The 24,951-nt window shown below is 41.0% G+C and overlaps 1 protein-coding gene across 2 annotated transcripts in view; it reads left to right on the top strand.

The window, feature by feature from the left end:
• slc8a1b (solute carrier family 8 member 1b) overlaps positions 1-24,951 on the top strand; it is a 150,692-nt gene that overhangs the window by 5,201 nt on the left and 120,540 nt on the right. For both annotated transcript variants that reach the window (XM_039783780.1, XM_039783781.1), the window contains exons 2-4: positions 9,996-10,923; positions 13,088-13,252; positions 15,686-16,476. In XM_039783780.1, coding sequence (XP_039639714.1) covers positions 10,048-10,923; positions 13,088-13,252; positions 15,686-16,476 — 1,832 coding nt within the window. In that variant the 5' untranslated portion in view covers positions 9,996-10,047. The remainder of the gene's footprint in view (positions 1-9,995; positions 10,924-13,087; positions 13,253-15,685; positions 16,477-24,951) is intronic.

The following is a 24,951-nucleotide window of genomic DNA, read 5'->3' as shown; positions in this document are numbered from 1 at the left end:
TGGGATACGATTTGGTGGCAGAAATGTAAGACCATTATAGCACAAAACCTGGAGGGCTCTGTACTAATAGGTTACTGTAACAAAGCAAAAGTTCAATCTGTAAGTGTCATGTTTTTAAATCCTGATAAACAGAGCCAGTGGTAACTTTGCCTCCATGATAGCAAGGAACCATTTTTATAGGAAATATGCAGGAAAACAGCAGCAATAGAGTAATATATTTAGGATGAGGCAGAGGCTACCAGTTGTCTCCACCATGGCTCAAATATTTCTGTTGTGTCCTTGCAGTCAGTGGTTGTACAGAGTAGGCACAACCCCCAACAACTACAGTAATGGGCTCAGTGATAAAATATAGATGAATCCAAACAAGTTTAGATGTGATACATAGAGTTGTGTAGCATAGTGTGATGAAAAGCATGAATACAGACTAGTCAAGTCAAATTTACAGTATTTAGCATAAAAATATGTTTGCCTCAGAGTCCCTCTCTCTTTAGACCCAAAATGCTGATGTTTGTTGTTTGTTGATAGATTTAAAAAAAGATGCATGCTCTAAAGACCAGATGACATTTCATCGTATAGTTGATATGGCAAACATGTCAGCAACCATTTATCTAGCATCATGTTGAAGAGAGTGGAACATCAGCATTCCTTTGGACTCAAGTTTCTGTCCATCCAACAAATGTACAATGGGTGTATCAGAACGTTTTATTTCGACGAAAACCGCTGCTTCCTGTTGCTGAATACAGGGTTGATGACAGCAGTGAGTGTATACCAAAATGGTTAAAGGGGGATAGAATGATTATTAAGGGTATTTCACACTGTTCCTTATGGTCTCCTAATGGGGTATGTAACATTGGTTGGGCTGAAAATGGCCTGGTTGATATTTTATTGGCCCTTATGCATCCCTGTGTTTTGGCCCTATTTGTAACAACAACTTTTCTTCCAAATATGGTATGCTCATGAATATTTAGATGACCTGCGCGCTGATTGGTTGAGCGAATCCCCATACACACACATTAGAGACGCGCGCTGATTGGTTGAGCGAATCCCTATACACACACATTAGAGACGCGCGCTGATTGGTTGAGCGAATTCCCATACGCACACATTAGAGAATGGAAAGAATCTCATATTCCAGACACTGCAATGTTTCGTTACCAAATTCACTTCTGAGACTTATTTATGCGAGAAATCAACTATATAAAGCTCAAATACAGTATGGGCCGTTTTACAAAAATGTATGGCTAATTGCAAATTTGGTAAGACGTGTCAGACTTTAGGAGCTCCACACAGTCTGGCGAGAAAGGGGCAGCCTGCTGGGCTCCATACTCAGGGCAAAGTCACCCTTTGTGGATTAGCTTCTGCACTACCGGTGCTCCGCGGCCGGCTGCCGGCATAACTATAATATATTTACAGTTTGAATTTCGTCACGGCACTTATATCACAGCTACCCCAAGGTCTTACAAAGCTAACGTTGTGTCCGTTTTCAATGTAAGGCATTTTTATGAACGACAGGCATTTTGTTAGGAGGAGCAGCTAGCTAGCTACCTATATGTCCCATTCAATACAATGGGAAAAGATCGCTGCTAGCTAGCTACACTTTCGGCATAACTATAGTAGCTATATTTACAGTTTGAATTTCGTCACGGCACTTATATCACAGCTATCCCAAAGTCTTATAAAGCTAACAACGGTGTCCGATTTCAAGTTAGTGAATATTTGTGAACATTAGCTAGGAGTTTCGCTAGCTGCGACTGTCCCTTCAATCCTAGCTATGTGTAGCTACAAATCACGGATAGTTAGCTTCATTTTCGGCGTAATTGGAGTATATTTACAGTTTGAATTTTGTCACGCCACTTATATAACCTCTACCCCAAGGTCTTATAAAGCTAACAATGGTGTCCGATTTCAATTTTATAAATGTTTTTGAATTTCAGAGGAATTCTAAGAGGAGGCTAGCTAGCTCTCATTGATAGAGCTCCATCCAGCTGCAGGCTCCATCAATGAGACTCGCGGACAAGAGGTGTTTATTTCACCGATTGTTTGTTTAAATAACACAACACATTATAATTACACACATTATAAGATTAACTGGAACCTGTGGTAAGAGATTGCTGGCGTAACAAGCTCGCTGACCGCGCTCTCACTCACACAGGGCATTTAGCAGGAAGCGGGGAGCTGCAGGCCCTGGAGCTCTGTCCAGGCAGCGGCGTTTGGTAGTCCATTAACCCACAAAACGGTGACTTTGCGCAGGTATGGAGTGCCATGGGCTGCCAGCCATGACGGAGCTCAATCGAGCTCACAGCAGGCCGGGGTCTGTGAAGGAAGGCAGGCCAGGCAGCGAGGCAGCTACACAGGCAGCACCGGCTGCTGAACTCCGACACACGGTCGGGACAAAATTTGCAATTAGACATCAATTTTCGTAAAACGGCCCATATTTGACCTCTACATAGTTGATTTCTCGCATAAAAAAGTCTCAGAATTGAATTTAATGGTAAAATAGCAGATGAACAATGTATACAATTTCTGAGATCTGCCCAACCTAGAGTCAGAAGACTAACTGATCTCAGGTCAGTTGTGTAGCCTATGCAAATGTTGGGGCGTGACAAAGAGAGAGACTAGAGCCAAATGAGGAGGATCGCCGAGTCGACGTCAACTAGAGGGCTCGTTGAGATTTGCCCGTTTTCATAGGCAGTTTCAAATTGTGAGATTTGCAGAGAAAAGAGGTATCAATGGGATTTAGAGGTTCTATGTATGTCCTAGTTACCCACTAAACTGTCATTATTCAACTATGACAAGGTAAAATCGGTTTTGCATTCTATCACCCCTTTTAAACAATGCGATGAAAGACCCTAAAATGCTCTGTAGAGCTGAAGTAGTAATAATTATGTGTGGGTTTGTCATATTCCACATACTAATTTGACCAATATTTTAATATAGAAGTATTGATTAGTGCAGCTTTAAGTGTAGCTATGTTGTCAAGGTTTTTTTATATATGTAAAAAAAAAAAATTGAGACCATTATTAAGAAGGCAGGGAAAAACATGAAGCGTTTATGAGGCTGTGACAGTTTGCCAGTGCCATGTAACATGTTGTTCAATGCTGAAAAAAAATTCCATTTATACTTATTATACTACCCACCCCTAGAAGGAGGATTTAAATGTTTGAGGATGATTGCTTGCCTCTGCCGAGTTCTTGTCCCATGAATGAATGGAGCACTGGAGATAAGGGGAGTGATTTGTTTGACTTTTAAGTTTTTTAATGATTTCCCCCCCCCCCATTCCTGTTCGTTTCCCATATCTCATGATCACTCTCCCGCGTGTTCACGTCCCTTGTCACACCCCAGATAGACAGACATGCAGATAATGTCGATCGATAGACAGTAAGAAATAGCCCTGTGTATTATAGTGCCAGTCTGATCATTTCCTCCACTCCAAGTGTAATAATATGACAAGGCATCTTGGCTCGAGGATTGGCGGTAAGGCAGATCCAGGCTAAAAGAGCTCACCATCACTGTAATGATGGTAAACACAGACCATTAATCTTCAGTTGTTTGCAAGGGCTTGTGTGTGTGTGTGTGTGTGTGTGTGTGTGTGTGTGTGTGTGTGTGTGTGTGTGTGTGTGTGTGTGTGTGTGTGTGTGTGTGTGTGTGTGTGTGTGTGTGTGTGTGTGTGTGTGTGTGGATATTTGGTCCTGCTTTCACACACACATCTCAGTGGACTAACCCTTTTATTGTATTAAGGGAAGGTGACCTCTCTCTTTTCTATCTTGTACTCCCTTTTTCTTTCCATCTGTCTGTCTCTTTCTCTCACTCTTTTTTTTATAGACGTCTCACTGTTTCCTATATTACATCCCTCTCCTTCACTCTCTCTCTTTACATCCGTCAATCTCTTCTTTCTATTTACTTTTCCATGTTTCTTTGTCACTGTTTTACATTTGTTATCATCGCCTCTTGCCCAGAGAGAAATGCATCTCGGACAGGTTGAGGCATTTCTTTGTATTCTCCTGCAGCACACAGATTTATTTTTGTTGGCCTGATCAATGGTCAGCATCTACTTGTCTAGTGAATGTAGTTTCCCTTCACAATTCAGTCTCTGATGAACATTAGTGGTTTATGCAGACGGTGGTCTTATGCACTCTCATCAGAGCCATCTTGGCCCCTTTGGGTGCTGCCTTCAGAGGCTCCAGAGGAATGACATTATTGGGGCAGAGAGGGAACAGCTTGCCTCAGTGCAGCACATGGTTTTGATTTCCCTAACTTTATGTATTGTGCTTTTGTTTTTGCCTCTGGGGAGGAGGATTCATTTGTGTGTGTGTGTGTTTTCTGAAGGTGGGTTGGCTTATCTAATGTTGTGTTCCTCCTGAAATAAAGCCAAGTTTCTGAGGTCATATCACTAGGGGAAATCATGGCGGGATATTCGGAAACCTGATAGTTCAGTTACAAAATCCAAAATAGCAGCCACTGTTCAGTAACTAAGCCTCTCTAGTGTTAACAGCAGACATGTAAACATACACCCTTGAGTTTGGTGTTGATACCAGCCAGGGCATCAATATTTCCTTTACCAAAAGCCGGTAATGATTCTTGTGCAGAGAGAGAAGAAGTAATTACCACAGGATATATTTTGCAGTCGTACAGTAAATCGGAACTATAAACAGAACAGGTTTTTATCTCAAGTCATCTGAAATGTTATCTCCTGGTGATGTGTAAAGCAATCAGGAGGACTGTGTAAGCAAGGTTTATTAAGGACTTTTGTTTGTGAGGATGTCGGTGCGAAGAAGCTAAGCAAGAGACAGAAACTAGAGCACATACATTGTGTTTCATATTACAGTAGGTACTGTGCTGACCAACAATCCTCCAAACCATATGACGATATATAGGTTGTTTATTCCTACCCTCTAATATGACCCACAGGAGCGTTTTCCCTCCTCATATCTAAACCAGAGAAGGTAACGGTCATGGTTTTGAACGTAATAGTCGCGGTTTTAAACACTTTAACGTTATATAACAGACCCAGTTAGGTTATGTTTAGGCATCAAAACTGCTTAGTTTGAAAAACATCGTGGTTTGGGTTAAAATCAGATGTTACCTCACTGCTGGTTACACACGTGATGCTGAATGTGACGTTTGTAAAGTTTAAAAAAAAACTTGCCGTTTACTTTTATTTTCAAACAGGACACAAATCCCGGTCTCCTGGGTTAAAATCTTGTGTCTTTTGTCCTGTGTATGTCCCCAACCTGCCTCCCTACGCGTAACGCTCTTATTTATTGTCACATTACTTTCTGCTTTGCTCCCGTCATAATTACTACGGCCAATAGAGGGCGGCGCCACTATAAATGTTAATATGAGTCGTAATTACTGTTTGAACAAATGACACATTGGAGCATTTTTCGGAGTAGGACACTCTCGTGCTGATATATACAACACAGTGCTTTATACTAAAACATGCTTAGTATTCATTACCTTTTAACCATTCACCGTATGGTAACACATGCTGGGTAACTAGGCCTACAGTTAAAAATTTGCTGTCTGGCTAACACTGGCGCATTTACAGAAATGTTGATTAATGTGCATTTTCTTAATCAAATGAATACATTGTATTATCGCAAAAGCCAGGAGATGCAAATGCCTCCAGGTAGGAAAGGAGGAAGTCTTGGTGGATTGCTGGTTTTCACCAAAATACTCAGAAAATGCCCTTTTTCAAGGCACTGCAACCTCAATTTGTGTGAGGACTGTGGCAGCTCCCATGACATTGTCTTTTGTTATGACATTTATTCATTATTAATTCGCCCATTAATTTTTTTTTTCCTCCATTTATCCTGTTCAGGGTCACAGGCCCATCAAAACGACGCCAATAAAATGAATCAACTTTGGTTATCGTTTGATTGGATAGTTGCAGAGAAAAGGAGGAGGATAATGAGCAATAAAGGCAAATGCTTCTCTGTGATGTGGTATAAAACATGGTCTTCTAGGCATCATTGCACCCCTTGAGAGGGAGATGTTATACCTGCATGGTGCCCAGAGTTCAATATCTTGCACATTAAATAGTAATGTACAATTTTCACTGATTAAACAAACTAGATACCATGTTAATTAGTGAGCTTTAGAGGTGCTGGTAGGCAGATTTATTTTTACCTTTTGGACAGAGAGAGGCTACTGGTTTCCAGTCTTTATGCTAAGCTAACCACCTTGTGGATGTAGCTTAATATTTAATGGACACATATGGTATAGTCATCTAACTCTCAGCTAAAATGCAAATAAGTCTATGTCCCAAAGGTTTGAGCTACCCCTTCAAGCTGTATCTTTAAAGGATTTTTTGCATGAAATATCCCCAGCCAATGGCGCTATTCATTGTATGTAATGCCTTGATGGTTGCCTCCTGTTGTGAAAAAATATTAGCTGCTGTTTGGAAGAGCTGACACACACAAAGAACTTAAAGTGTGAGGTATAAATTGCCAGTTTTCCTACCTGTGGTGAGTCTATTAGACTCCAACATGGTGCCACGTAACATAAATGGCTGTCTCCTTTTAATGTCTATATAAAGACAAACAGGTGTTGACGTCATGAGTTAGGTGGGTTCAAAGCAAGGATGACAGTTAGAGGGGTTGTCAGGGGGGAGTCATCTTTACAATTCATCAGGATGTTGTATTTTTACCCTGTTAATTATATAATTATATCTATTTTTGTACATTTTACTTGTCCTATACTTTAAATATTATATTTACTGCTCTAAAGTTTATGTTTTCCAGTATTTTACGGGCTCCCTTGAGCATCCACTGGTGTAGAGAAGCGACGGAAAACACACTCTATTGTATGAAGAACTGCTGGCATAGAGAGCATGCTCTGTAGCCATCAGCCTGTTAGAAACATGACATCCTTAAGTGAAAACTACCAAAGCCCACTGAATTATTGATCACTTGGAAAAGCAACACAAAGCCTTGTGTGGCCACACAAGAAGGCCATTAAAGGCAAAGAGCTACTGGATCACATTAGCTGAGAGGAAAGTGTTTGGTTATGAGTGTACTGAATTGAAGTTTAATTAAGTAGACGTGTAATTTAGTTAGGAATTGATTTTCATAACATTTGAGCAAAAAGATCTCGCACCACAGCTGAGCCCACTTAGCACACACCAACACAGCAGTCAAACTGAACACTTGTCACACGTATTTGGACTTATGCATTACACAGTAACTGATTAATGCAGCAAGTAGCCCTCAACAAAATTAGGAGCGGTACACACATATTTTCTACAATATGTGTAATATATTGAATGGACATTGACACATTGACTACATCCCCTGTGGAAATGGATTATGTGTTGTTCACTTAGCTTAGTGTCAGGGCCCTACGGCTCCTGAGCCTCTGTAAGACAAAATGTGATTCATATTGTTCCCTGAATTACAGCTTTTCTATAATAAGTATTGTGGTAGGAGAAAAAAAAAACAGGAAAGTACTGATGTAACTATTGATGTTGGGTAAATTGTGCTGTGTCTGCATGTAAGAGTGTGACCAATTCATTATTGGGAAATGGATGTTGGCATGCAGGAATGTGGAAGAAGCTTGTTTGAGGAGAATTTCTAAGATGATCTTTGTTTCGGGTCTTGGTTCTTGTTATTGATCCCTGATTAAAAGGATTACTAATTGTGTATGTGCAGCAGTGCTTTCACTAAAAGGTCTACAGAATGGTAAATGTTTTATCCTGGGTAGTCTCGCATTGCCTGACTTTCCTCCACAGCACTGTGGAGGAAAGTCTGGTTAGTCCACACAACATTCTGGGATGGGAGAAAAACGTGCTCTGGGTAATTGGCATTTCTTTAAACCAATCACAATTGTCTTGGGACGGTGCTAAGCACCGAGCGGAGCCACAGTGCAGCTGCAAAATAGCCTCGGGAAGGAACTTGTTTTGGTGCAACGTGTAAGTTCAAAAGTTGTTTTAGTCGTGCAGAAAAGTCAGATTGGACAGATAGTCTAGCTAGTTGTCTTGATTTGGCCTGCAGAGATCTGTGGAGCAGTTAACCATCGTTCTCATAAATCGACCGGAGTTTAAAATTACAACAAGGTGACGGACATCTGGCCGAAAATTAGGCCGGCACCTGAACAATCCCGGAAATAAAATCTTGTCGATATTTACTAGTTCCTGGGTAACTGTCTAGTATACAGATGTGAGGGTGAGTGAAGAGGGGACCGTCATCCCCCCCGTGTGTTAGCCAGATATATTTTTCCTTTTCTGTGCTTTGAAAAGAGATATATAAAGTTTATTGTTATGATTATTATACAGTCTGAATGCATACATTTGCACACCTTCATACAAGGAGCAAAGAGTTTTAATTGCATTAAAATGTGAGTACTCTCTGGATGTTGTAGTCTCATAACCATACAAATTCTGGACAGATGGATTATTCCCCCACATTGGAAAATAACCCAACAATGTGCAATTACCTTGTTATTTGTGGTAACTGCACTGATTATGTGTTGGGCTACAGGGACACGTTTGGTTCATTGAAACTGATTATTGGCTAATTATGTTTCCTCTACATTCAATTTAGCCTCTTTTTACGTTTGTGTGAAAGCAATCACATGGAAACTGAATGACCGATTTGAAGTCTCAGTGTTGGGATTTTTTGGTCTCTCAGATAGTGGCCTAGTTAAGGCAAGAAATCCTCCTCACTGCATTTAAAATGCTGTTGAAACTGTGTATTTTGTAGATAACTGGGCAAACATAGAAAATGTGAGACATATTCAAGTTTTTTAGGGATACTGCCAGATTACATTTTCAGTTGAAGTTGAATATCCGAACAGTTTATCACAAACTTGACTATTTTGTAGCGATGTACTGTTTAGTCGATTGACAAAAAGCTACAACACCAAAAAGATAAATTCATTTGCCACCCTCGTCAGTTATAAAACCCAGTAACAGGGTGTGGACACAATAAAAGCAACACCACATGCACGCACGCATGCACGCACACACACACACAGATGCACAACAGATCTGAAATGAATGCTTGTGGGGCTTATAATGTTACATATCTCTCAAGACTCAAAAGTGCAAGAGATCGATACAAGTCTGTGCTCATTTTAGAGGCAATTGTATTATTAATTGTGTTCACTACTGGTGCATTATTTTTCCAGCAGCTTTTTGTTATCTTACCAGACACTTTTAAAATACAATTTGGAATACACAATGATGGCTGTCTGGTTTCAAAGATTAAGGTAACCTAATTTACAAGCCAGTGTTGCTGACAGAAGTCAACCGGACTGTTATCAGAGAGAGACACTTCTGGTCGGGGTGCATGAGGAACAGCAGAGTATTATTGCTGCAGGAATGTGGCAGGGGGATTTCAGAAGCTGCTCCTTGGAAATCTATATTGCTGAGCTCAGGAGCTGAAGTTTATCTTTGGGGTGGTTATTTGAGCTTGCTGCCCCTAAACCGCTAAGCAAACATCTTACCTGAAACCTGTTTTTATTTGTGTGGCATTTTGTTTTTAAGATTCTTCATGCCTCAAAGTGAGCAACCCCATTGTTTATAAGTCTGCAAGGGTGAAATTAGAGTGTGTTTTTTCAGACCGATGCAGATTTGACCTTTCACTGCTTTAACATTTACTGGAAGTTAAACGAATATATAATCCAAAGTCGGTACCAACACAGCTTCCAAACAAAGTTGTAATATTTTTTTCTTTTGCTACAACACAGAATCATGTCGTCTTTTATATCTAGGTGTTTGAGATGAAAGTGAGATGAAAGTTGGTTACTTGCTAGATAACTGAAGTTTTTTCTTTACTATCCATCATGAGATATTAAAATGATTTAATAAACAAGCCATATCTGCCATTAAACCTGCAACAGGTTAAACCCAAATGCCTGCAGTATACTCTGGTTAAATATGTATGTCATCCTAAATCTTAGAAATTGTTGCAGTGAAAATTCAAATTAAAGTGGAGAATCAAAACCCCTTTATCCAAACGTCTAATCTGAATTATTCTCCTCTCTTCTCTCTAAAGGTTCAACATCCTCATTAATTAGTTACCTCACAGTACTGGTTTGGGCGTCAACATGGGTCGCTGGGATCACTCCTCCCTCCTGTCCCCTGCCCTGAGGCTAGCTGTCGTCACTGTTATTCTCCTCCTCGAGCTCCATCCTTCATTGGCTGGCGCTCCCCCTGAGCAGAGCTTGGGTGGCTCCGTTTCGGCGGTATCAACTAATAAAACTGAATGCAGCAAAGCTGAGGCATGCCAAAAGGGCGTGATCCTTCCTATTTGGGAGCCCCAAAACCCGTCATTTGGTGACAAAGTGGCCCGGGCAACAGTTTACTTTGTGGCTCTGATCTACATGTTCCTGGGTGTGTCAATCATCGCAGACCGTTTTATGGCATCAATAGAGGTCATCACGTCACAGGAAAAGGAGATCACCATCAAGAAACCCAACGGGGAAACCACCACCACCACGGTTCGGATCTGGAACGAGACTGTCTCCAATCTCACCCTCATGGCTCTGGGCTCTTCGGCTCCTGAGATCCTGCTGTCCGTCATAGAAGTCATAGGTCATAAGTTCCAGGCTGGCACGCTGGGCCCCTCCACCATTGTGGGCTCTGCGGCGTTCAACATGTTTGTCATCATCGGGCTTTGTGTGTATGTCGTGCCCGACGGCGAGACAAGGAAGGTCAAGCATCTCCGCGTCTTCTTTGTCACGGCCACCTGGAGTATCTTCGCCTATATTTGGCTCTACCTGATCCTGGCCGTGATCTCGCCTGGTGTTGTACAGGTGTGGGAGGGGCTGCTCACGTTCTTCTTCTTCCCCATCTGTGTGTTGTTTGCCTGGGTGGCCGACCGCCGTCTGCTGTTCTACAAGTACGTGTACAAGCGCTACCGCACTGGCAAGCAGCGTGGGATGATCATCGAGACCGAGGGAGACCGTCCACTTCCTTCCAAGGTATGCTCAGAGGAATTACTACTAGAGATGCACCGATTACAACTTTCTAGGCTGATTCCGATTTCCGATTTTCTTTGAGTTAGGCCAGCCGATACCGATTTTAGCCGATTCCGATTTCATTTTTTCTAACCACTTAACAGCACACACAAATATGTATTTTCTATCTTTTCTTTAATAGAACATTTTGCACAGAACATAGAAACATTTTTGAACAGATACTGGATCACTATAAAATAGAACTACAGTATATAAATGACTCCTGGTGTGGGAAATTCACACACATCTAAAGTGCAATGTTAGAACCATTTCCTTCTTTTCACATCCAATATCAAACTAAAAAATTTTTATTTTGGTGTCGTCCCTCCATGCCCTACTTTTTCCTTGCAGGTGTTGCATATTGCAAACTTGTTATCTTCTGCACACACGCTGAAAATTTTCCAAACAGCTGACATGTTGCAGGTTAATTCCCGAGGTTCCCTACATGTGCGAGAATAGCACGGACACGCGCTTCACACCGCGAGCGGGTACGCGCGACACACGGTGGAAAAGTTGAGCGAAAAGAAAAAGACTGTGCTGTCGTGTCCGTGTGTGCGTGCGTCCTTGAGAACTGTAACTTTTATAACTTATGTTGTCAGTTACTTTTACCATGTTCCCTCCCAGATCTCACCAATCACTTTGGGTAGTCCAATGTTTTCAGAAAAAACATAAATGACAGAACAACGTTATAATAAATCTGAATGTACCTTTTAATATTCATTCAAAGCAAAAGACCAACTGAAATTATATATGACATACATTTTTACAGTTTCATACCTGAAAAACCTATCACTTAAAACATACGCTACTGGTGTTATCATCCTTATTACTACCAATCATTAGATGCTTGATTTTTACTACTACTTCTGGTCCCAATATCATTTCTAGTACTCTTTCATTTCAATTAGGCTGAATCTAACATGCTAAAGTATTTAGATTTTTTAACTTGAAATGTAGGGATATCCTTTGAACAGTAAATATTTTGTCAACACGAAAAATCCTACCCTTTCTTATTCCCCACCAGAAATCACTCTATGATGGTGATGGTGATGGTGATGATGGCGATAACACATTAGAAAGCCACTAGTTTTTTCTGTAATCCTGCTGACAGGCAGAACAAACCGAACCAAAAACACAAGCTCCTTGGCAAAGGGGAATAAATCTCCCTTCATTAATGTCTTTTTAAATAACAGTGATGCTGGGAGCTCTCTTTCCCAAAGGCGTATCAGTTAGAGAACAGCCGACCAGTAAAAATTAATTAAGCTGTCCTCATCCAAACATGCGGTGGAAAAAACAATGGAGCAGATAAGGCGCTCTGTGTAGGCGGAATTGAGTTCATGAGTAACGTGTATCTGAAACAATTATCTGTATTACTGAATGGAATTCTGCCAAGGTAAACTCATGCCATAAAGCATATTACTGCAAACACACACACACACACACAGATACTTTTTAAGTATTGCCACTTTTTAATTTCCTGTTTTGATTACCATCTGATGCTTTGTGTTATGTCCAAATTTCTAATTACATTTTGGTGTAGGGTATATTTATTTACCACTCAGTTAATTTAGAGTCACTCAGTGTCTTTTCTTCTATTTCCCTCATTTGTTTGTGCTCCATTAGTACATGAAGAGCACTTTCATCTCAACTTCTCGCTAAAAGAAATCACTGAATCAAAACCAAGTGTCCCTGAGGGGAAATCCTAATAATTCATAAGTTATAAATTGCCATTGTGCTTAAAGAGCTAAAAGACATTTCATCAATACAACTGCACTCAAAGAAAGCAGGCTTTCAATGAATAACAAGCAAGCTACTCTGAGAGAAACAAGTGGCATATTGTTAACATGTCTAATGAAAGCTGATGCTACTATCTGCTTGTCACACATGCATGTCTTTAACAAAACAAAGGAATGCACCTGTAACTATGATATGACTTACACCGAAACCACAGAAACTATACATTTTTACCTTTCTTTGCATGGTTGTTGAAGGCCATTCTTGGTACACACCCAGTTCTCAATAAACCTCCATGATAGCACCATACATGGTTTTGCCTTGCAATTTGACATCCTGCTCCAAAGCCTCAAATCAATGTTACTGATTAAATTGCTTTATTTCCCGTCATAAGGTGGACATTGAGATGGATGGGAAGATGCTGAACTCTCATGGTGTTGACTTCCTGGATGGTACGCTGGGTTTGGAAATAGATGAGAAGGATCTGGATGAGGAGGAGACCCGGAGAGACATGGCTAAGATCCTGAAGGAGCTCAAGCAGAAACACCCTGACAAGGAGGTGAGTAACAATGTCAAAAGGATCTCACATTAGAGAGCAGAAAAACATTCTGTCCGTGCTGCTCCTGTCGGGGTTGTTTTCGTCAGTGTTGTTTCTTTATCACAGATTTATCGAAATCGCAAGATGGACTAGTGCAATATCCAAATCGCAGTGGGGCGCAACTGTTTGTTAAAGGCAAAATGTGTCAAACCATTCTGAATTTAGTAATGTGGTGCAGCAGAGACGTCCCAGCCTTCAAATCATATCCTACAGACTAAAGAAAAAATCTTGGTTTATTACAGATCCTCGCAAAAATCACACTGTAATCATTTTAATTTCTTTTAATTTCTTTAAAATTGAAAATGAGAATGATGATACAAAAATGATCATTCCCTCCAATATCGTATATCATATTGCAATTGCAACATCAGTCAAACTAATCGCAATTAGATATTTTCCTCATATTGTGCAGCCCTACTATATGCTTCAGTTATCACAGTGATTCTGGTGATGAATACAGCTAAGGTCTCATCACAACCTCCTAAATTGATTTGATAATGATACATCAAAAAAAAGAAAATTGCTAAGGAATAGTCCAGTTTTGACATTGGTAATGTGTATCTGTCTAGGCATGATAAACATATATAGATAAACACATAGAAACATATAGAAAATAGGTATTTGTGTCATTACTGCAGTCTTTCGACATAGTGATAGAGTCTTACAGTGCCTACTTGTATCATATACAGTCCAGACAGTAAGATATCACATCTGTGTGTACAGGATGGAAGAGGTGTAATGGAAAGTATAGCATGTGTCCTCTATCAGCTACACTAACTACATGGATTAGGAATTATGGAGATCCTACCTTGATTTAGCAGATTCAAGAAAATTCCTCAATGTGATTATTTCAAAAATCTAAACCTGAGCTGATAAATAAAAGTAACATGGGACTAGAATCTAGTATGCTCGCCATAAAAACAATTATTCCCTCCTCCCCTCCTCCCCTCCCCCCACTGTGTCTATCTTTGCAGACCTTTGTATTTGAAAAACAACAACAAATTGTTGTTGTCAAATGTGGTGTGATGCAGTTAATTTTTATTCAGTGCTTCTCTTATTGTCTGGACAAGGCTTAATGCTAAAAAGCATAATGCAAGCATCAAAACAAGCTGCTGAAATGACAATTCTTACATGCATGAGAGCCTGCTAAATAGGTTTTTACGCCTGTGCTCTCATCTCTAAATGGATTAACAATGAAGCTGATTAACCTGTTGTCAAAAACAAGTATTTGCCTCACAGTCACATTTTGACATCAAGTGCTTTCCACCAAGCAGTCCGGTTCAGTTCGTTGCACAGTATAACAATTATTTTTGCATTTCCATTGTCAAAAGTTGTGAATGGTACCAATAGAACCGTTCCATTCCGTCCCGTTTTTTCGTTAGCCCTTTGTTAGCACAGACCACCTAGCACACTGGTTCGACACTACAATGTGGACCTACAAACGCTGCAGTCCGTTGATTTTGGTGAAGAGGAAATACAATGAGAGCTGGATGGAGCAGTGAGGAGTAATATGTTTTTTTAGCTCGTTTCTCAGCGCATGGCTGTCCAAGACATCTAGACTACTGTTTGGGGTGGATGGAAACGCAAAAAATAACCAGTTTTTAGGTACATATCCGTAATGGTCACGTAATAAGGTACTGTACTATATCAAAAAGTCGGAAACGTGGCTTTAGAACAGAGACTCTGGACTGTAACTATGTTTAGCCTCTTTAACATCACCAACTTTAGTTCAACCCATAAAGGCTTTTAATTGGCTCAGATGTTTCTCCAACCAAGAGAAAAAGTAATTCACCTGATCTCCTCCAGTAATTTACTGATAGGAGAGGAATACTAGTGGGGTGAGGAAGGCATGGAAAGGAGGAATAGTGACAAAACCATGGGATCAACTTAATAATTCAGTGCATTTTTCAGGGATATCTAAGCAGCAGCTTGCTGTCATGGGAGCTTGACTTCTCTACTTAAGACATTACCAAGCTGTTCATGTACCTCTTGGCATATCATTTATAGCTGTGTAAGGCCTAAAATTTAGATAATCTCATGGATATTCCTGAGTGTAGCATATTCCTTAGTGTAACTAAATCACAGACACTGTTGATGGAAATTATCTGACATAACAGTATGACTCATTAAGATCTTTTTACTGATTTTAATGTTAGATTTACCCACTCGACACGTCATTAAATCTTGTTTATCCAGACAAGCTAGATGAAACTCTGTGAATCAGCCAGACGAGGTCAATGTTAAACAAGTTGTCAGAGAAGCCATTCTTTCCCTCAATAGAAGATACTACACCTGCCATCTGGGGTCTAGATTTCTGGTGGATTTTAGATGGAGCAACATTTTAAAACAACTGCCATGTCCACTGATCATGCTTGTGTGCTTTTATCTTACTAGGTGGAACAACTCATTGAACTGGCCAACTACCAAGTCCTGAGCCAGCAGCAGAAGAGCCGCGCTTTTTATCGATGCCAGGCCACCCGGCTGATGACAGGTGCTGGCAACATCCTGAAGAAACATGCCGCCGATCAGGCTCGAAAGGCCGTCAGCATGCAGGAGGTTCGCGCTGATGCTGGTGATAACGACCCCATCTCTAAGATCTTTTTTGAGCCCAGTTCTTACCAGTGCCTTGAGAACTGCGGCACAGTGGCGGTGAACGTGATGCGACGTGGTGGCGATTTGGGCAAAACCATTTCTGTGGACTACCGAACAGAAGACGGCACCGCCAACGCTGGCTCGGACTACGAGTTCACTGAGGGCGTGGTGATCTTCAAGGCTGGTGAGACAATGAAGGAGATCCGTGTGGGTATCATTGACGATGACATCTTTGAAGAGGATGAAAACTTCCTGATTCACCTTTCCAATGTCAAGGTGTTGACATCAGAAGGCGAGGAGCCCGAGGAAGGCGAGTCAGCTAATCACGTGGACTCGATAGCGTGTCTCGGCCTACCCTCCACAGCGTCCGTTACCATCTTTGATGACGACCACGCCGGCATCTTTACGTTTGAGGAGCCTGTATTCCATGTGAGCGAGAGTGTTGGCACCATGGAGGTGAAGGTGCTGAGAACGTCGGGGGCTCGTGGCGTGGTCATGTTGCCGTTCAAGACAGTGGAGGGAACAGCGCGAGGTGGCGGAGAGGACTTCGAAGATGTTCACGGCATCCTGGAATTTCAGAACGACGAGATCTTGTGAGTAACTTTGATCAATCCACCTTTAAATTTGAATAGTAAATGTTAATTTTATTCATGCATATTTATCAGCTTCACTGTCATTATCTGTTTTCCTTGATTGTTTCCCATGCTCTGTATCAGTGTGATGTTGCAAATGTTTATGCTGATTATGTGAGAAAGTGAGGGTGTGAGTGTGATGTGGTGGTCATGATGAGCGGCGAGGACTGCTCATTGGGGACAAAATCAACAATTCCCCAACCCTTTTCAACTTCTCTCTACTTTGACTCATTCACTCTCTTCTTTTATCTTCATCAGTCTGTTAATTCATCTTTGCTTTGGAATATGTTTTGCTGCCGTTTTAGTCCTCTGTGGGTTTTATTGATTTCTACTCACTGTATTGCTGTATAGTCAGCACAGTAGGGTTAGCTTGTAAATTGAGGAGCCAAGAAGTTGGGAAACTGGGTTATTTGTTGGAAAGTTGAATGTTAAGTAGATGGAATATCAGGACATGGAAATTGAATAAGAAGTGTTGAAGTTCCCTTCAGCAAGGCACTTAAGGGAAACCCTACATGAGCTGGTTGCCAGATCAGTACATGAATTTAACAAGTAGCAGGGAATCAGGGCAGTGCTTAGAAGGAGCATCTATCTAGTCAACTTAATTGGATACACAAAGGCTTTTAAAAAATGTCAGTTGCCCTTTTAGGTGGCTTTGTACTGCGTGAGAACATCCCAGAGCAACCACTCAGGCACTCACACAGCCAGCTAGCGGCTTATTTTGTTGTTTTGTTCTGTGTGAAAAGAACTTGAAACTCCATTTAAAGATCCCTGCTGTGGTGAAATGCCATAGCCACAGTTCAAAGCTCTTCTTAGCCAGACACAGAGGCCATATTATCTGCTGGTGACTCACGGTGAGGTCCATGATTGCTATTTGACCATGTTTCAGGAGGCCTTTTACAACAGTGGTGATTTTGCTCACAGCCAGCGACTTTGGCCTGAGACTGTGTGTGTGTGTGTGTGTGTGTGTGTGTGTGTGTGTGTGTGTGTGTGTGTGTGTGTGTGTGTGTGTGTGTGTGTGTGTGTGTGTGTGTGTGTGTGTGTGTGTGTGTGTGTGTGTTTTCTGGACAGTAGCTGGTAATATGAGACTCAAATGTCGACTCATTAGTTGACTCAATACTGATGTAGTAATAAGAATGCATTCGTGTATGTTAAAATGTCTTAACTGTGTTAATGGTAAATAAACATCAAGCTCACAGTGTCATGAATGTTACACACAGGCTGTTATTGCATTTCTAATGCAATAACAACAGGATCAGTGCACATTTACTTTCTTTTACAGTAGGTCCATGTTGTCAGTATATTGCTGTGGTTCATAGCAATGCACACATGTACATGTATACTTAAGACACATATACTCTCTGTATGGCAACGTTCTCCCAATGAGAGGTCAAGTTGCTTTTTTCACAAAACACTCAACTGGTGCCAAATGATTGTTTTCTATTACTCTTTCTCTTAAACAGCAGGGTGGGCGTTTTCACAATGTCACCACAAATTACTGTTTGCAGTAAAGCCTTCTCATGGTGGCCTAGTCCTGTTGGGCTTGTAACTTTAGCAAGAGTACAATAAACTTCACAGCTTCCAGCAGTCGGCCTTCTTTATTGTTTGGGCCACTTGCTAGTTTATGGGAGTTGTCAGCAGGCTTGAAGAATACCTTGGACCAATTGGACCAAATTATTATCACAGAAGATTGGCTAAATGAATATCTTTTGAAAAGACGTTTCTGTGTCTTCTTGGAAAGCTTGAGGTTGGGAACTCATGCTGCTGTGGCCCTGTAAAGCTGACTGAGATATTGGATGTGGGACTATAGAAATAAATTAGACTTCACTAGGTTTAGATATACAGTGGGGAGGAAATGTAGAGCTCCATCTGTTTTTAGCTGGCAGGCATCAGTTGTTAGTTGCAGAAGTTTGCCTTGGAAACCAAAAGTTTACAGTGCTTGTTTGGAAATGTCCTAATTGTTTGTGAGGAAGGAGGTTTGTAATGACGAATCAATGAACTCAAGTGTGCTGTCATGATGAATGAATGGTAAAGGTGCTGTCGTAGTAACAGTAGTCTAAAACTTTCTCTATCTATCTGTCTCCCTTCCTTCTGTTTTTGGTCAGATTTGAAGCAGATGTCTGCAAGGCTGGCTTTTTCAGCCTGTGGCAGAGTTTCCATAGCTTACAGCTCTCACAGCCAGGACTAAGTGGGTTTTAATAACAGTCCAAATCAAATGATGGACTGTCCTTCCTGCTATCATGGTTACTGTGTGTGTATTCTCTTGTGTACATGTGGTTGTTTCCTAGAAGAAAGACCCAGCCGTGAAGCAGAAACTAGTGCCTGAAGTGGAAAGCATTTTGACCACATCTACATGTAGGGATGTCACGATACCAAAAATCTAGTAGTCTGTACCGATACCACCAAAAGTACACGATACTCGATAACAAAGTCAATTCCACAGTGTGTAAAAAAAGAAAGTAAAAAAGAATAATACTTATACATCAATTCAATTTATTTAAACATTTGAACATTATAAAAAAAAAATAGTGGCAACTACAGATGTTGCATGATACTAGAAATGTAGTCATCAATACCAATACCAGTGAAATCATAATCATAATTTTTAATACCTAATTCGATACCACAGTAAAAAACAAAACAGTAAATCTCATGTCTTTCTTAATAACTTGTACAGTGCAGGGCTCCAGACTGCAACCAAATGGTCGTATTTTGCGACCAAAATTTGAGAGTGTGCGACTGAATTTTACATCTAGTCGCAAATGTCCGACCAGTAAATTTTGGAAAAAAAACTTTTTTTACACGTTAAACGTTGAAATTTCGGTACCTGAGAGCACGTACGCGCAAGCTTATCTGTCCAAAATTGACTGTTGACTTTGTTGAAGTCACAGTGAGTCATGGACATGCCGATAAAGTGGTTTCAAGTGTGGTTACAGTTTTTCAAAACTTCACGCAGACGGCGTTTGCTGCGATATGATATTAATGGCGAGCTGAAAGCGGTCGCGGTGCTGTTGATGTTACACTTCCTCGGAGAAGAGCAGGCACAACAGTGGTTTCTATGCCCTGGTGACTGACTGACAGGCTGAGGTTGCAAGGCAAGGCAACTTTATTTCTACAGCTCCTTTTTAGCAACAAGGCAATTCAAAGTGCTTTACATGAAACATTAACGAGCAATTAAAAACGGTCATGTTGAAAATAAAACGGGCTAAAAAATAATATACAAATACAATAATAAAACAAAATATATATTTACTTTTTTACTGTCATGACAGCGATGGGGCTGTCAGTTTACCTTCTATGTTGCATCTTCAAAAGTGACACTGAATTTGAAACAGCACACTGTAATTTCTGCATCTATTATCAAAGTATTTATTAGTAATACAGTGGAAATTAGTAGAAATGTGAATATTTGGTTAGCATATTGATTTACGGTGTGTGCCCCTAAATTTTCTGGTTTTGCCCCTAAAATTTTCAGGAGGGGGCCACTGTGCTCCTAGTGAAAAAAGTTAGACTGGAGCTCTGCAGTACCAGTCAAAAGTTTGGACACGCTTTCAAGGAAATGAGAAAGCGTGTCCAAACTTTTGACTTGTACTGTATTATAGGATAACACTTGAGGGGAGGCTGGGGGGGTTCTGTGCCTGTTTTGTTCTTTTGTTCGTTACTGTTTTGGTGTGGAGTGGAGGTGTTTGAGTAGAGGGGGCAAGAACAGCGTGATTTACATGTAATCTGGAGAAAACGCCAGTCTTTGCTGCTCTGATGCCTGGCATCACTACACAGCCAGTGTACGGTAACGTCTTCCATGAGTTCACCCAGAACGCCCAGACAGCAAGCATGTTTAGTTACGTGTGTTTCTCTCTGCCGTTGTGGTTTTTCACATAGAACCGGGCTGGATAAAGTTAACTTAACTAACGTTATAGAGGTCCCCCAAAAACGAGCACTAAAGTTGGCTAAATGTCAGCTATCGTAGCTAGCGTTAGGCTGTGACAGCCAACGGCAGAGAGAAACAGACTTACTTTCTGATTGGGAGCTCTAGGTAAGGTGGTGAAAGCCGTTGCTGTAGATGTAACGTTACGGTAAAGCCATGCATGGAGATGAGGCGCTCTGTTTTTCTGTGCTGGTCGGCGTTCATCTTCTTCTCCAGCATTTAGCAGAGACTAGAACACTTGTAGGCGTATATTGCCCCCGTCAGGTCCAGAAGAATTGCATTCCCCGGTACCTACGGTACTGTAGAAAGAAGTTTGGTACTGACTTGGTACCAAAGTACCGGTTGTTGTCACAGCCCTAAGGTAGAGGCCATTTTGTAACCAGAAAATCACAAGTTTCATTACGGCACAGTGTCCCTCAACCATTTAATCTCTAACTGCCCCTCTAAATCATCCATGGTAAATTTTTGATATGATCTTTAATGGTTCAAAATGGTTGCCATTACATGAAGTAGCCTAATGTGTGATATAAAAGGACCATGGTGGTATTTTGTTAACCTGATTTAGCCCATTACAAATACTGTGACATTACTGCTGACCATTTTCTAAAGCTAAAGTTAGTTGGTGGGATAACGGGCACATCTTTTAATGATACATATAAGTTTCCAAGCTTTTAAGGGCATACAGTAGGTAGGAAGTAGGAAAATGCTTGGCTGTGCTTTGTCTTCTGGGTAAAGTTTCACACCTTTAATGTGACGCAAAATAAAAATAGCTGTTGTGGACAGAAACTGCAAGATCAGTAAACAAGCGTATAACAATTAGGACACAGTAAAGAATATTCACTAAATATACTGCCACATGCCAGAGTATTTATAGCCTAAAGAAATTTGCAACGCTTGTCCAAGGATAAGCTTTTTTTCCCATAGAAATACATAGTGTATATCATCAATAAGCCGCTGGGGCCCTGAGTATGTCCCTATAGGGAAAAGCAGAGGACGTTTTTGCTTCTAAGAAAAAAAGGAATTAGAAAATAGCTGATCTAAATTGGATTGCCTCCAGCATAATTTTACCCTGATTCTGTTTTTCTGATGGAGATGGAGGGGGGGGAGAGAGAGAGAGAGAGAGAGAGAGAGAGAGAGAGAGAGAGAGAGAGAGAGAGAGAGAGAGAGAGAGAGAGAGAGAGAGAGAGAGAGAGAGAGAGAGAGAGAGAGAGAGAGAGAGAAATGTAGGGAGGGTACAGTTATATAGATAAATGAGTGTGAATGGAGGCAGTGATGGGAGGAGGAGAGAGAAGGGAGAAAAGTTATGAACCTCTTAAAGGTTTGGACTTTTCCGTACTTACCATCCCTGTTTGTTTTTTTCCATTTTACCTACTCCTCCATACCCTTACATTTCTATTTCTCGCTGTCCGTAAGAGGCCCAATGCAATTTGTCTCCGGAATAGTTTGTGAGGGCTTGTCTGGAGAAGAAGAGAGAGATGAAGAGGGATAGAGAAATAGATAGAGCACACGGACAACCCCACAGCACTCAGCACCGTCAAATTATTTCTGTATCTGTCAATGCACAATGTCACAGAAAATACCAGCTCCGACCTGTGTGTGTGTGTGTGTGTGTGTGTGTGTGTGTGTGTGTGTGTGTGTGTGTGTGTGTGTGTGTGTGTGTGTGTGTGTGTGTGTGTGTGTGTGTGTGTGTGTGTGTGTGTGTGTGTGTGTGTGTGTGTGTGTGTGTGTGTGTGTGTGTGTGTGTGTGTGTGTGTGTGTGTGTGTGTGTGTGTTCTGCTGTCCACCTTGTGGTTTAATGCACCAATACAGTTGCTTGCTAGATTTTTGACACGCCTATTTTCTAGTACTACAATTACTTTCTGCTACTGTGATTGCAGCTACAACTACACTGCCATTTTTATTACCACGGTTATTGCTACTGCAACAACTGATACTACTATAGCTGCATCTTTTACTGTTTACCATTATACAGTGAGTGTTATTATTACTATTAGTACTACTGCTCCCTCAGGGAGGACCCAGTTTGTTTTGCTCTCCCATATTATAGATCCAAGACAAAACTGACAGACGAGTGGGACTGAGAGAGAGAACAACTCACAATTACAAATCTGTCTGCTAATTCAGCACCACGGACAGCGCCATGGAGTTATCCAAAACATAGCACAGTTGGGCTACTGATATTTCAGAGCCATGTTCGGGGCCATAGGTTCTAAATCTCTTTCTCTAAATCTCAGGCAGATAAAAGGGTCAGGCAGAAATACTAACAACATATTCAACTTAGGGCTGGACCTCGAATATTCGTTTGGTGGGTTGGTATTCGATTTGAAAAAAATTACACAATTATACAATTTTCTTATATAGCCTAGCCATTTTAATAGGATGGACAACCCAACCTCGTTATACTTAATAAATATATTTGCTTCTTCTTGGATTACTAAAGTGTTCCTGCAGCGGGAGTATTCTCTGGCTAGAGTGCAGAACAGCGCAGTTTGCATGGACAGAAGTGCATGCCTGAGCTTGTATTTTGGGTTAAGCTGCGTTGCTTTGACATTGTGGAAAATAAAATAATAGAAACAAAATGTATTTACCCGTTATTATGAATCTAAATTAATCTACTGCGTAATATAGGAGACTTTGAGATTTTACTGGGACGTCACCTCACATGCCGCCGTTAAAACGCCCATGAGTTGAACCTCATTACCGTCACGATTCAGCGAAAAGAAGACAAAAATGCCGAAGACTTCATCTGTGTGGGAGAATTTTAAAGTAAGTGAGGACAAGACAAAGGCAGAGTGTCAAATATGCAATTTGAAACTGGCCTGCCACAACAGCACATCATGCTTGAGAAATGAGTTCTGTAAGTAGAACGAGCTGCTTTTATCTGCCATTTACACGTGATAAAAATGTGCACTTAATTTTCATGGAAAATAACGTGACTTGCGAATAGGCTACGGCAGTTAATGACGAACAGTAAAAACGTAGCCTACTGTAGTAACGGGACTGTGTCCTGCAACAACAAAGCAGTTGCTTCATCTCACTTGTCTCTTTTACCGTGAAAAAAAGCTGCCTTCAGGTGCGGTTTGGAAATGTTGGTTTCCCCCGCCGCTGCGGCCGCCACCGAAGCTTCAAATATTCGCTGTTGAAAAGCACCGAAGCTTCGAAGATCAAAAACTGGTATTCGGTACAGCCCTAATTCAACTAAACAACCCATCTGACCCTGGCAGGTTAACAAGGGGAATGTGTTTTGGTCATTTTACTAACAAGGGGGATGGTAAATCACCTACAGCTTACGCTTCTAAAACCATTAAAATAGCGCAAAAATGTCAATCTTTTAACAAGTCATGTAGTTGATCATTTTGTACAACAAAATTTATTTTCTTGGTGTGATTTTGCCTGTCACTAATACAAATTGATTTGTTTCAAGAGTGAATGTGGCACTTGTCAGCCTTCTTTAAATGTTAGCTGTCCAAAGAAAATTGTCTAATTGTGCATACCCAGAGCACAGGGAGTGAAGTGATAATTCTAGGCTGGATTTGTGAGGTTATAATGAAGTATAATGTAATTAATAAATAATTACATACAACTCAAACAATGGAAACTGGAGTTAGGTAGAAATATTTTACACCAGTGGCTCTTAAAGTGATGGTTCGGAGTAATTTCACCCTAGGGTCCTTTGCACCGTGACCTCGAGCCAAACACCCCCCCAGAAGCTTTTTTCACCTGGGTCGAACATTGGGAGAGTTAGCGTAGCGTTATCAGCTGAATAGCTTAGCGCAGGGGCTAATGGATCCGAAGTGTCTCTTAACATTACCCCACTAATAATGCCCGAAATGATACCAAACGTCTACAGTAGTACAAATAGGTTATGCTCTCATAAAACGATGGATTGTAAAGTTTGTAAGTACACCAGAAGTTTATGAACACTTGCCTGCTGGCTTCTGCTCTCTGCTGTTGTTGTTGCTGCTCTAAGACGAGTGCTTAGGGCCGTCTACAAATTACAACACCGAAAAGAGATGCAACAAAAATATTTTTTAATTTCACTTATTTTTTAAAGTAAGTACTGTAGAATAACTAGCAGGAGACAAGTTATAATTGAGGTAAGTTTGGAGACATTACCTAATTTAATCATTAAATTAATAAATATTTTTGTTGCATCTCTTTTCGGTGTTGTAATTTGTAGACGGCCCTAAGCACTCTTACTGCCCGGTAGTAACAGCAGCAGCAGCACAGAGCAGAAGCCAGCAGGCAAGTGTTCATAAACTTCTGGAAATAACTTTACAATCCATCGTTTTATGAGAGCATAACCTATTTGTACTAGTGTAGAAGTTTGGTATAATTTCGGGCATTATTAGTGGGGTAATGTTAAGAGACACTTCAGATCCATTAGCCCCTGCGCTAAGCTATTCAGCTGATAACGCTACTCTACGCTAACTCTCCCAATGTTCGACCCAGCTGAAAAAAGCTTCTGGGGGAGTGTTTGGCTCGAGGTCATGGTGCAAAGGACCCTAGGGTGA

Source organism: Perca fluviatilis, chromosome 19 (genome assembly GCF_010015445.1).
Source record: "Perca fluviatilis chromosome 19, GENO_Pfluv_1.0, whole genome shotgun sequence".
NCBI classification, from domain to species: Eukaryota; Metazoa; Chordata; class Actinopteri; order Perciformes; family Percidae; genus Perca; species Perca fluviatilis.
Note: the sequence above shows the minus strand (reverse complement) of the source record. Positions and strands in the feature narration are given on the sequence as shown.